Raw genomic sequence first — 14,369 nt, 5'->3', positions numbered from 1 at the left:
TTTCTGGGCAATGTGACCTGGGATTCTACCATGAGGACCTCCAGGGGTCCTAATGCTTTTGGTGAACAGTTAGCAATCCCTTGTTCTGGGATCCCAGTGCCTCATGGCCTGCCTGAAGACCCTGTGTAGGCAGAGGGGCAGTACTGTAGGTACGGAGTCTCCCGCTGGAGTTTGTGGTGCTCATCGAGATTTCTAGGAGTGGGGGAAAGAGTGGGCAGATGGGATTGTTTCTCCATCATGCTTCAATGCTTCAGTGAACGCTGAAGCTCAGTCAGAGCATTTCCTGCTATGCACCAGGTTCCAGGTTTAATCCCCTCTACAACCGGAACCAAAACAGAAGTTCTATAATGAAACGGAGTCCTGGGGTTGCTCTTTTGGATCTGTGACACTCCCTAAAGGTCCATGGGTTAAACAAACAAACAATAAAGGTGGACATGTCTCTCAGAGCCACTGGGAGGTGGCAGAGCCTTTAGCGCCAGGGCCTGGTGGGAGGTGTTCTGCTCATTGCTGGTGGGCCCTTGAGGAGGATATTGGGGTCACACCTCTTCTGTTTCCCCTTTAGTTCAAGTCCTGGCTGTGAGGTGAACAGCTCTGCTCTCCCAAGTTGCATTTGCTTCACCACAGACCCAGAAGCATTGGGCCCAGCCATGGGGGATGTGTCTACGGACTGACGCCTTCCAAACCTTGAGTCAAATCAGCCCTTTTCACATCGGAGTTGGTTATCTCAGGGCGTTTGTTATAGCAATGAGAAGTAACTAACCCAGGGAAGTAAGTCCTTCCCTAACACAGCTGTCTCCATGGCGACTGTTCCCCTCACTCCGTCTTTGCTCAAGACCATGCATGTTTGGATAGGCCGACTTATCGCTCGCTTTTTTTCCTTGTGTGTTTCTCAAACTTGGAGAAAGCGCAGAGATTCCCTGCAGCCCAGACTGGCTTTTTCTTACCAACCCTGATAATGAGAAATGAAGCTCGACTGGACTCACATCAAGCTGGAAAAGCCCCAGGGGCACCTCCTTCAGCGAGTTCTCAGAGAAATCCACGTCCTTCAGGTGGTTTTTCCAAAAGACAGCCATTTTGTCTGGCAGCGATTCCAGGGCGTTTCTGGAAGCTTTGCAACATTTCTAGGAGTTTGAGGAGAGAGAGGGAGAAGAGTAAGTAGTTTCCCAAGTGTAGCGCTGACTAGAATTCTGCTTGTCAATTTGATGCCTGAAGTGAGGCTATCAGGCAGGGGTGAGGAGAAAGGCTTCAAATTCTCCATGCCTGTGCTGTTCTGCCCTGTGGGAGCAGGGATAGAATTTCCTGGGGGAGACAAAGGGGGCTCATAGTTTTTCCTCCCTCGTCACCATCCAGCCTATTGTCCTGGGAACTAACAGACTGACTGAGAGCTCTGTTTTCGGGAGACACAGTCTTCCCTGTGCATATGGTCAGACTGGGAATGCTTATTCTCGTGATGGAGAATTCCCTTGTTTGCAACCAGCAGCAACAAAGCACCAGTATTCCTTATGCTATTCATCTGTTTTACCCAGCCAGATTATCAAGAAACAGAGCTCCATTCAGTCTGCAGAGCTGTGAACACAGACTCCTGCACCAAGACCCTGCACCCCCGCTTAGCATTTGTGTCTGTATGTATATCAGGTTTGTTTGTGTATATACACATGTGTAGAGGCCAAAGGTTAAGGTTGGGTATCTTCTCCACCATTTTTTTAAATTTTGAGACCGGGTTTCTCACTGAACCTTGAGTTCATCAGTTGTCTAGACTGGCTGCCCAGCCGACTCCAGGGACCTCCTATCCCCATTTCTCAGTGCTGGGATTACAGGTACACGCTGCCTTGCCTGACATTTTAGAAAACATGTGTGACCCATATGCATGTATGATCACATGTGTGAATGCATGCATGTGTGTACATGTGTGCATGTGGAGGCCAGGGGTTGATGGCAGGTGTCTTCTTAGATTGCTCTCCATCTTACAAGTGAGGCAGGGTCTCTCACTTGAACTTATCAGAGCTCATAAACAGGATTGGTCTAGCTGGCCCACTTGTCTTGGGGATCCTGTCTTTGCTTCTTGGGTGCTGGGGACATAAACTCAGGTCCTTACACTTACATAGCAAGCACTTTCCCAATGAGCAATCTCTCCAGACCCACATGTGACATTTTTATGGGATTCTTGGGGATCAAGTTCTCATGTTTGTGTGGCAGCGCTTTACCAGGAGAGCCAACTCCCCATCCCTTATATCATCTTGTGTCAGGTGCAAGCTGCTGATGTACAAAACCGTAGTGCCTAAATCCAGAGCCAGACAGCCCGGCTGACAGCTGCTACTGTGAGAGCCTCGCCCGGCCGAGGGCCTCTACTCAGCTGCGGTGTGGAGTGACACTGTGACACACAGCGCGGCCCCAGGGGTGAAGTGAGGAGCGTGGAGGGCCACGCAGAGTGGACGGTGGCTTTCATGAACCCACCAAAGGGCAGGACCAGGGGTCGGGAAAGCTCTTCAGATTGTTTCTGGAGACGTTCAGATAGCTGAGGGACTTGAAGGAGTGCATGAAGAGGGCGGGGAGCTCAGTCAGCCTATTGTCAGCCAGGTCGAGTTCCTGCAGCTTCCGCAGGCCGATCCAGTTAGTAGCTGTGAGGTGAAAAAAAGAGTATGATGTTAAAAGTATCCCAAACAGCAAGGAAGTGGCCGATGACCCCGGGTCGTCGATGGAGTCACGTACCATTTTCTTCCTCAAACAAGCGCTCCAGGTAGTTTCTGGAAGCAGTCAGTTTTTGAAGTTTTGAGAGGTGCAAGAATCCTGGAGGAAGGTGGGACAGCTTGTTGCTGGAGATGTCGATTTCAAGTAACCTGGGCCAGGGAGAAGGGAGTTAGGGAACAGGAAGGGCAAACAGCAACAATTAAAGATCTCTCCATAGGCAAGGCTTTCTCTGCACACACAGCTTACAAAGCAAGCAGGAATCTTGGCTTTTTACTTATTTGACGATCTGTTCTGGTAATGGAGTCTGACTTTGGTGGGTCCTGGTTCTTCTGAACATCCATGGATTAAAACCTTTGCCCATGGGAAGCGATCGATGCCCCAGGGCTGCTCAGAGGCCACAGAGGAGCAACCTGGTGGGGCTTTCAGGTTCACCCACCCGAGCCTGGTTAAGGATAACACTCAGACAACACTTGCTCTTTACACTTTCGGCCTGTAAAACTCATTTATGAGGCCCAAAGACTAACCGCAAGCTCTTTCTAACATCCTTGTCCCTTACAACATTTAAACCCCCAGTTGATTTTTTAATCCCGTGTATTTACTGTGTGTATGCATTCACCCATATGAACCAATGCACCATGACCTCCCCCGAGGTGGGAGACAGGACAACTTTCGGGAGTCAGTTTTCTCTCTCCAGTATGAAGGTTCCAGGACATCAGGCCTGACAGCAAGCACCTTTACCTACTGGGCCATCTTCCAGGCCCAGCCTTAGCTTTGTAGTCAGCTCCAATCCTTTCCGCAACGAAGCCTTGTACATACACACCCTTGGTAAATTCAGGTACAGTCCTGCCTGTCACGGTTCATCATGATTGGCAAAACTTGATGAGAAACAAACTCCTGGGTGTGTCTGTAAGGGATTATCTGGGTTAGGTGAGACGATGTGGGAGGGGCCACTTTGCATGTGTGTGGCACCAGTCCCCGGTTGGGGACCAGTAAGTAGTCATTGCTTTCCACTTCCTGACTACAGTGGCAGTGTGACCAGCTACCGATGCAGTGTAACCAGCTACAGATGCAGTGTGACCAGCTACTGATACAGTGTAACCAGCTACCGATACAGTGTAACCAGCTACCAATGCAGTGTGACCAGCTACCGATACAGTGTGACCAGCTACAGATGCAGTGTAACCAGCTACCGATACAGTGTGAACAGCTACTGATACAGTGTAACCAGCTACCAATGCAGTGTGACAAGGCGCAGTGTGACCAGCTGCAGATACAGTATGACCAGCTATAGATACAGTGTGACCAGCTACCGAGATGCAGTGTAATCAGTTACCAATGCAGTGTGACCAGCTACTGAGATGCAGTGTGACCAGCTACAGATACAGTGTGACCAGCTACAGATACAGTGTGACCAGCTACAGATGCAGTGTGACCAGCTACCGAGATGCAGTGTAACCAGCTACAAATGCAGTGTAACCAGCTACAAATGCAGTGTAATCAGCTACCGATGCAGTGTGACAAGGCGCAGCTGCAGCATGACCAGCCACCTTTGACTCTGTAGCCATGCCTTTCCCAATGGACTGTCTCCTTCAAACTCTGAGTCAGAACAGCCCTCCCTTCTTTAAGCTGTCAGGGCATTCAGTCACAACAATGAGAAAAGCAATTCAAAGATGTCCTTCCCCTCCCATGCCCCCTCAGGGCTCAGGGCTCTAGGTAAGACGGCAGTGATCCAGTGACCAGTGTTCATGTGTGGCCACATTCCCAGGACTCTTTCCTTAGGCCCACCCAGCTTTTTATGGGGGGTGGGACAAGCCATCCTACCACGCCAGGAAGCCTCTAGTCACTCTACCGTGCAGGACACAGTTGTATATTCGGAACAAATAGCTCTGCATGGCTGGAGGAATCCTTAGCCCAGGCCTCCTGTCGAGACCTCTCTGGCTCATTAGACGTCAGGGGCCTTGTGTAAGAGAGAGCAGCCCTTCACTACCGCCACAAGCTCGTTTTCAAAAACACAGAACTCAACCCTGGAACCTGCATGGGAGGGCGGCTCTGGTGGACGGGGCACAGAAGGCCTTGTCCACACCCCTGGGCCCACCTGGAGCAGATGATTTCGTCGGATGACTGCACGCAGGGCAGCTCCCCCAGGTGGTTGTCTGAGAGGTTCAGTTTCTTCAGGTTGATGAGTCCCCAAGGGATGATGGAGGGGAGTGAAGGCAGGCAGTTGGCGGAGAGGTCGAGCTCTGTGATCTGGCAGGAGATGTCTAAGAGCCAGTCGAGGTCCACCCAGGGCAACCTAAGATGTGACCATTTCACACGAAGTGCCTGTGGCGGGACAGCAAGGGACAGGAGAGCGGTGAGTCTGGGTCCGAGGTGGGCCTGGAACGAAATGTTCAAGTGAGACTGTGTGCCCACCCCAGCTGGAGCCCCGGCCTGAGATGCCGGGACCATGTCTGCCTTGTTCCTCGGCTTCCACCAGGGCCGTCAGCACAGGAGGTGGCTCCTATATGATCTGTTGCCTGCTTGTGGTTCCAAGTCACCTCCAGAGTGTGCTGGTCGGCTCACAACCAACCCTCTAGAGCTTCTCTCAAGGGTATGGCACGGCAGCAATGGCTTGTGGGTACAAAGGAAGCCCACCGAGGCTCGGAGGGCCTCCTCTCGGGCAGGGTCCTAACATGGTCTGCAATCTCTTTTCTTGATTGTGATTGAGGCTGTCACTGTCTGCAGCCACCTGGCACTGGGCCAGGCCACACTTTGGACTGGCTGCCTCCAGATGAAAGGCCACACCAAATGGAAATCTGGAACGCTGGTCCACAGCCCAAAGCAAGAAACCAAGCCCCTTAGCAAACAGTCCAGGAACCTCGATAGCCAATGACATCTGCAGTAACAAATTTCTTCTGTAACAGTCAAAATAGGACTCTATTAGTAACAGACAGCTTCCCTAGTTTTTGACCCTGCTTCCAGTTCAGGACAGCCTGAGAAAGCTAGGTGTGGCCCCTATACAGGGACGCAAGAGCCCCGCCTCCAGCAGGGTCTCCGGCTCCCCGGACAGTGGCCTGCCTCCCTTTGGCTCTGTTTTGAGGCTCACCCACTCCCCTGTGCTCCCAGCCTCCACCACACGCGTGCAACAGCCCAAACCCTAAGCCCAGAACATGTTTCTTATTTGGCTTGTTTTTCTTTTCAAGAGGAAGTCGGAAATCCCAGCAGTTTGCTATGGTTGGGCAGCAAATGGGCCCTGGTTAAATACATAGAATAAGGTTTTCCTCTAACTTCAGGGTTATTAAAGAATCAAGGACTCAATTGGGTTTATGAGGAGAAGAAATCTGGTTTTTTTGGCTTGTTTATCCAAAGCAACTGGAAATCAATAACAAAAAGCTACAGGGCTAGAAATATAAACAAAAATTACTGTTTCACAAATGTGGGAACCACAGGAACTGTGGGAAAAGTACCAATAATGTGGGCACTTAATCCGGCCTTTGCAATTGGCAGCTGCTGAGAGGTGACCACATCTGGCCACTAGGTGGTGGTGTGTACATTGCGTTTAACTCCCTTTAGCCAAATCCTGGAAAGGCTGTGTGCCTGCCCTTCTAAGGGAATGACCTCCAACATTTATCTCCCTCTTCACTAGTTTAGGTAAAGAAGGATGAACAGTTAAGGTCCAGAGAGAGGAGTCTTAGCCTCAGCTAATTTTGTTAGATAAGCCGCTCAATTGTCTGACTTACTTTTAAATTTTTTTCCTACTGTCTTTTCCCACTTACTTTAAACTTGTAAGTCTGGAAAAATCTAAAATTTGCCAAAGAGCTGAACTAGGACCCAATGGACCCCGCAGAACTAGAGTCTCCAGCCACTAAAGCAGCATCACACTGGCTGTCTGTCACATCGGCTATCCATCAATCACACTGGCTGTTCCCCAGCTTGTTCCAAACACAGACCCATATGCTCTTGGGGCTGGGGAGACAGCTCTGTGGTTAAGAGTACTTGATGCTCTTACAGAGGGCTTGAGTTTGGTTCCCAGACACTCATGTTGGGTGATTCACATGTGTCTATAACTCCAGCTTTGGGGGGATCCTATGCCTCTAGATCTGAGGGTGCTTGCATTCATATACTTATCACCCCCAAACATAATAAAAAATTTAAAAACAAAAACAAATCTCTTTACTTTTTTGCTGAGCTATTGGGAATGGTATAACATGGCGTGTGTCCTAGTTAGGGTTTCTATTGCAGTGATGAAACACCATGGCCAAAGCAAGTTGGGGAGGGAAGGGTTTATTTGACTGACACTTCCATGTCACTGCTCATCCCTGAAGGAAGTCAGGACAAGGCATGAGCTGGAGCTGCCTGCTGGCTTGCTTTTCATGGCTTGCTCAGCCTGCTTTCTTACAGAACCCAGGACCACCAGCCCAGAGCTGACACCACCCACCATAGGCTGGGCCCATCCTCCTCTGTCATTAATTAAGAAAATGCCTTGCAGACAGATCTCATGGAGGCCTTTTCCCTATTGAGGCTCCCTCCTCTCTGATGACTCTAGCTTGTGTCAAGCTGGCATAAACTACCAGGACAGCACACCACCCTAATCACTGGCACATCTCAGTGGAACAGGAATCTTTCCATGTGGAACATTTGTTCTTCAAGCAGTGTAACAGCAGCACACAATTATCCAGTCCACAGCCCATGTTCAAGTATCTGCCATTGCCCTGAAATGATTTTAAAAACTATTTTGTGGTGGGTGATGGTGGTGCACACCTTTAATCCCAGCACTCGGGAGGCAGAGGCAGGCGGATCTCTGTGAGTTCGAGGCTGGGCTGGACCGATAGCCTCCAAAACAATACAGAGAAACCCTGTCTCAAAAAAACAAAAAAACAAAACAAAACAAACAAACAAAAAACAAAACACCCCCCCCAACCCAAAAAACTATTTTGTGTTCTGATCTAGGAGTTATTCCCTCTCTTCAATCTGGAATCATCCTCACGGCTTTGGGGATATTCTGACTCTGACATTGCAATTTTCCAAACTACCCCACTGTTTTTATAGAATAACCTCCCAATCCCGCCTGGTTAGACCTTGCATAAGTGAAATAGGTGCTCATTGAGACTGAGGTTAAGCATTTTAGGCAAAGGCTGGAGACAATGTTGTGTTCTTCCCACTAAATACCACCAGGGGGCATCAGACACCAGGTGATTCTACCTCTGGGGCCTGATTAGATCTCTGGTAAAGGTCCATTTGACCCTTTATGCCTCAAAAGCTCTTTGCAGGGCGAGCTCTCCCTCTCCCTCTCCCTCTCCCTCTCCCTATCCCTCTCCCTCACCCCTCTCCCCCCTCTCTCCCTCCCCCTCTCTCCCTCACCCCCTCTCTCTCTCTGTGCGCATGCACACACACACACACACACACACACACACACACACACACACACACACACAGGACATGTGTGCGTGCATTTGTAAGCCTCTGGCTCCCTTAGGTTAGGATTCTTGACCCTCATGGACTCATGAGTGAATCATGAGCCCACTTAGCAGAGAAAGGATGCTTGTATGGAAAACTGTGCTCGATTCACAGTGACCATTCATTCTATTAGAAGAAAATCACCCGCATAGAGAAGTGCAGGGTGTATCACTGACTTCATTAGACCCAAAGGAGAGGGGGACGTAATTGTTGCCGCCAGTTCTTCCAGCTCTTTCTAGGCCCCACCACCTCACGTTTCCTCAGAGCTGACATCTGATAAGCTACGGCCAGGGAGAAGTAGTAAAAGAAGTCTGAAGGTAGGACCACACTGCCGTGGAATATTACTTTAACTGTGCAAAGACGTGTTGCTTTTGTTTAAGCTGCATTTGTTTAACTATGTAAAGATGTGTTGCTGTTTCACCTTGCCTGCCTAAGGCACCCGATTGGTCTAATAAACAGCTGAATGGCAGTAGCTAGGCAGGAGAGGGACAGGCAGGGCTGGTGGGCGGAGCGAGTGAGTGGGAAGAGAAATCTAGGCTCTAGGGAAGAGAACAAAGGAGAAAGACAGGGAGATGCCCGGGGCCACCAGACAGACAGACATGGAGTAGGACATACAGAATGAAGGAAAGGTAATAGGACCTGAGGCAAAATACAGATGAAGAGAAACATATTAATTTAAGTTATAAGAGCTAGTGGGGCAAGCGTAAGATAAGGCCGAGCATTCATAACTAATAGTAAGTCTCCATGTCATGACCTGGGAGCTGGTTGGTGGCCCAAAAGAAAGCCTGCTACACGGCATACTGGAAGAGCAATGCAAGCTGAGTGAGAAGGGCATGTTGTAGACAGACATGGAAGCCTTCACCTGGTCTTGGGTTACAATGAAGATTTAGATTAACATGTTTTATTATTGTTTCTGGTACACAGGCACCCAGGGTACTTAAGGGTTCATAGGTGGCAGAGAGAGGGGACAAAAACACACAATGACAATGACATCCATGCACTTGACAGAGACAGGTCCAGCAAGCCCACAGTGCTGGTTGCTTGTTTGTGTCGGTCTGGGCAGAATCACCACAAACCAGGCTCCTGGGGAGCACAGCCAAGCCCGTTGCATAACCCTGTCCCAGAGTGCTGAACCAAGAGATCAAGGGCAGCTGGCACTGGACTGCTCCACAGCTCAGCGGTCAAGCCACACGCACCAGGGACACAGATGGAAAATGTCCTGGTGTTTGTCTCCAAGCCTTTCAAATGCTGGCCAAATGAAGGGGAGCCCAGAGGAAGCTCCGCCTCCCCGCAGAGGCTCCAAGTGATGGTTTGGAAAGTTGTTTTCCAAGGTGGTGGTGGGGACTCGGGGTGGGAGGTTAGTGAGATGCTCAGTGGATAAAAGTGCTTGCCATGCAAGTCTGGAGACCCGAGTTTGATTCCCAGGAACCCAAGTAGAGATGGAAGGAGAGAACTGCCAAGTCTCTCTGCAGGAAGTCTTCTGGCCACTGGGATATGCCCTGGGGGAAGATATTGTGATGCAAGTCCCATTCCCTTCTTTTCAGTTCCCAGTCATGAATCAAATGGCTCCATCTACTGATTCCCAAAAGGTGTCCTCAGATCTCCACATGTATGTCACACAAAAGTACTGTACACAAACCATTGCACAACACCATTGTGCACATACACACATTAATAATAATACATAAAATAAATTTTTTAAGGGTTGTGTTTATTTGGGGGCATTGGTAGAGAGTGTTATAGAGACAGTCCTCCTGATCTGGAGAGGGAGGCCGTAGCCCAGGGGCATTATCTGACTTGAAATGTTCTAGAAGCCACTGGCTATGGAGGTATATTTACCCCCAAATACTTTTATTGTATTTTATTTATTTTGTGTATGCTGTGCACATCTATGTGAGCATGAGCACCACGGCACACATGTGGAGGTCAGAGGACAACTTGAAGGGATTGGTTCTCTCTTCCCACCACGTGGTCCTGAAGATGGAAGCCAAGCTGCTAGGCTTTGAGGCAAGCACCTTGGCCCACTGAGTCATCTAGGCGGTCCTACGGCAACTCTACTGGCTAAAGAAAAAAATATTCAAAGAAGGACGGAAGTCTCCAATGGTTTTTAGCTTAGTGTTGAACCTCCAGTGGCAGAGGCCAGAGAACAAGTCCAGGACAGACATGGAAAAGGACTTGGTTTCAGACTGGCTTGGTGGGGTGGGGAGTCACCGGGTAGAGTACACCCTTGGTGTTTGTTCCTTACTGGGACTCTGCTGTCCCTCAGGGCAGAATTCCTAGCCCTGCCTCCCAAGTTACCACTGTTCATGTTGGTATTCTCGTTGGGCTCTCAGCTGAGTCTGGACTCTAGCCCTAGAGACTATAAACCCCTTGAGGAGACAGACCACCGCTCAGTGCATCGGGACATAACGCACCTCGAGAGGCAATCAGCAGAGGTTTGTTTGCTCAAGGCACACACGGTAAAATGGGGGAACACACAGAACGCTCTACCTAGGATTGCGAGTTTGTTCTTTGCCCACAGTAACCCTTGGACTTTCTGTGATGGGCACAGGTTCTCACATGATGTCTGAAGAAAGCTTCTCTTTGCTGTGGGCCTTTGGGCCTTCACAATGATGAGAGGAACCCTATTTCAGTCTATGGTTGGGTGACTTGTTAGAAAGTCCCAGGAAAACGGCAACCTATAACCAGTCAGGCAGAGCCAGAAGGCACTGCGGTTCAGATCTGGAACAGCCTTGAGGTCTAGTGACAAAGGTCCTGTCTCCAGCATGCTACTGGGGGGTGGGGGAGACCAGGAAGTGGAACTTGGTGGAAAGTCTTCTGCTCATCAGGGCATTCCCTTAAGGAGGATGTCTGGACCCAGTCCTGCCTCTTCCGGTCTCTTTCCATCAATTTCCAGCCAGGAATCAAACGGCTTTCCCTGCTGTACTCTCTCACTGTGGTGCCAAAGCAACGGGGTCAGCGGACCAGGGCCTGAAACCTTGAGCCAAAACAAAGCTTCCTTTCATATAAGTCGACTTCTCTTGGATATCCTGTTATAGTAAAGGAAATGTAACTAATGATAGGGAATCAAACCTAAGAATCCATTCCATTAACAGACACCAATGATTAAGTTCCATTCCCAGGACACACATGGCAGGAGGAGAGAACCAATTCCCACAAGTTGTCCTTTGACCTCCACGTGTACTGTGGTGAATGCACACACACACACACACACACACACACAGAGGCACACACACGTACACACGCACACACATGTACATACACATGCATACACATGCACACACATGTACACACATGCACACATGCACGCACGCACGCAAATGCAATAAAATATTTTAGAAAAGACCATAAGTGACACCTTTGTGGGAAGCAAAAGGAAGAAATCAATTTTGAAAAACCAAAGGACACCGGTTGAGAGAGTAGTGAGAAAGCAAGTTTGCCAGGTAAAGAAAATGATGTAAGGTTGGCCACCCAGTCTGGGGAGAGCCTGTGAGAACCTGTGGTGTACAAGAAAAGTTCAAAAAGGAATATCTGCTCCAGAGAGCAGGGAAGGTAGACATTAAAAGGGCTCCTCCTAATCATGAAAGGGACTACTCCATTAATTGAATGACTGAGAGAAAAATTAATCCATTCTGAAGAAAGGACACCCACTAAACTATGTTGTAAATGTCAGATGTAATAGTACTCAGCTGCAAATACCATATAAAGTAGAGGAAGCATTACCATAGAAACCAAATAATTGAAAAATGTTAAATACAAAAATAACTCACAAGTCCAAGGTTAGCGGTATATTGAAAAGACTGACTCCAACTGTTCTTGTAAGTTACTGTGGTGGTTAATGTCAGGCATGGACTCGATGGAGGAATCCATAGAAACCGGGTAGAGCATGCCTGGTTGTGTCTGAGGGCCCGAGGGAGATGAGTGGGAGCAGAGCATCTGCCCCAGTGTGGCCAGGTGTCATTCTGTCAGTCAGGGACTAAGACAGAAGTCACTTTCTTTGTCTGCTTCAGCCTGTGACATTCCTCGCGTCCTCTGACAGCAGAAATCCAAGCCTGGGAGCCTCTAGCCCTTTACTCCCGTGGTTCTCTGGGTTCCCAGGCCTTTCCGCTAGACTCAGCTATGCCATCAGCATCCATGCCCTCCAGTTTGAAGAAAGGATCAAGGGGTTCTTCAGTCTCCACAGTTACACGAGGCAAGCTCCCTAGTGAGGCCCTCTCATCTATTCATTTCCTGTCCATTCATCCATCCACCATCTGTTCATCCATCCATCCATCCCTCTATCAATCATCTGTCTGTCTGTCTATCATTTATCCATGTCCATCCATTCATCTATCAGTCTGTCTATCTATCTATCATCTATCTATCTATCTATCTATCTATCTATCTATCTATCTATCATCTGTCTCTCTATCATGTCTGTCTATCATCCATCCATCATCTGTCTCTATTATGTCTGTCTACCATCTATCTATCTATCTATCTATCTATCTATCTATCTATCTATCTATCTATCTGTCCCTCTGTCTGTCCATCCATCCATCCACCCACCTACCCACCCACCCATCCATCCACCCACCCATCCATCATTATCATTTATATATCATCCATATCCATCTATCCATTCTTTTTCACCTATAATCTGTCCATTCATCCTAATGGATCTGCTATCTTAGGAGTCCTGACTAATGCAAGCAAGCACACTCAGGACTAATGATTAGATGAAGCACTGTTCACCAGCTCCTTGCAGTGCCCACGGAGCACTTTCACCTAATCATTTACAGCATCCCTGCAATGTTGGTGCAATCTGCACAGAAAGAACTCCAGAGGTGACGTAGTCCTGTAACAGACTCGGGACTGCAATTTATATGCGTAGTGTTTGATACCATTTCCTCTCTCCTACACCTGCAAGCTTATGGGGCTTATGGAAAAGCTGGCATTCATCCAAAGGTTCCTAGGATGTCAGAGTGACAGGTGATGATTCAAGACAAATTATTGCAATGATGTTAACTCTGTATGGCCCAACACAGGACAAAAGAGTAACAGAGACTCAATGAAAGTGCAGGAAAAAAATGACAGTAGACCATGAAAGATGAAATGTGCATGGAACCAATGAGGAGTTACAAAGCTATACATCACGTGATAGAGGGAGAGCACCAGAGAGCAGAGGCCAGAGAATGGGTTATGTTTCACACAGGAACCTTCTCATCTATTGGTAAACTCTGAAATCCAAAGGGAAAGGAACTTGGAAAGGCTCGCTTACCGCTCATCCCTTCCCCTGATGCACAGCTCACGTCAGACAAAGGCAAAGTAAAGCAACGATGAGTCAGGAGAAGAGGGTTAAACCGTGCCCAACTATTTGGATACCGCAGTGTCCCCCCCCCCAAATAGTGTGTGGAGAGGAGAGGAAAATCCCACACACAACAGCAGTATAGGAATTTAGGGCAAAGAAAGCATCCCAACGAGTAGAGAACACACAGAGAAACACCGCAATGTTCTGTGCTCACTCAGCCCCGGGAGATGGAAGAACACAGAAGCGCAAAGGCAGGCTAAACTAAAAACAAAGAGGAAGGGAAAACAAGAGCTTGACCAGGAAAATCAAGCTGAGGATCTCTCAGAAACCAACGAAGCTGATGGCCATTGATAAGCTTAAAAACAAGCACACTCCCTTCCTGATGGGATCTGAGGCTGGCTCCGTGGGGGAGTCAGGTCAAGTACTACAAACCTGGGCAAAAGCTCATGGCGTGGGAGACCAGAGACTCAAGGGGGAGCCTTGTATCACCGCTTCGCTAAGTGGCCACGTGGAACTGCCTTCTAAACACTTCTAAACACACCCTTCGTCAGTGTCATTCTCAACTTTGGGCGGTGACGCGTCTTTGGCGGCGGGCAGCTGGTGAAAGTTCTGAGAATAAGTGGGTATCAAGTGCCAGTCTACAAAGCAAGTTCCAGGACAGGCTCCAAAGCCTCAGAGAAACCTTGTCTCAAAACAAAACAAAAACAAACAAACAAATAAATAAGGGAGATTTTGTTGTTAGCCAGGGCTAGCAAGCCGGACCATACTTAAAAAGAAAGGACTTAAAAAAAAACAAAAATCCCGAAGTGACACGATAGAAGTGACGTGAAATGCTGATGTACCCAAGGGAGATAACTAGAGAGCCATTCCCAAAGGTCCTAATAAAATATAAATTGTTATCAAGTGAAAGTTCAGAGAACAAACAGCCCCCATGTTGTGTAAATGGTTCCTTAAT

At 48.5% G+C, this 14,369-nt stretch overlaps 1 protein-coding gene across 3 annotated transcripts in view; it reads right to left on the bottom strand.

The window, feature by feature from the left end:
• Positions 1-14,369, bottom strand: part of Lrrk1 (leucine rich repeat kinase 1) — a 138,452-nt gene that overhangs the window by 58,245 nt on the left and 65,838 nt on the right. For all 3 annotated transcript variants that reach the window (XM_040730655.1, XM_040730659.1, XM_040730661.1), the window contains 4 exons: positions 4,784-5,010; positions 2,710-2,837; positions 2,455-2,618; positions 984-1,121 (listed from right to left, as the gene is read on the bottom strand). In XM_040730655.1, the coding sequence (XP_040586589.1) occupies positions 984-1,121; positions 2,455-2,618; positions 2,710-2,837; positions 4,784-5,010 (657 nt within the window). The remainder of the gene's footprint in view (positions 1-983; positions 1,122-2,454; positions 2,619-2,709; positions 2,838-4,783; positions 5,011-14,369) is intronic.

The sequence above is a fragment of the Mesocricetus auratus genome, unplaced genomic scaffold (genome assembly GCF_017639785.1).
Source record: "Mesocricetus auratus isolate SY011 unplaced genomic scaffold, BCM_Maur_2.0 Super-Scaffold_4256, whole genome shotgun sequence".
Lineage (NCBI taxonomy): Eukaryota > Metazoa > Chordata > Mammalia > Rodentia > Cricetidae > Mesocricetus > Mesocricetus auratus.
This window is presented reverse-complemented; position numbering and strand designations above follow the sequence as displayed.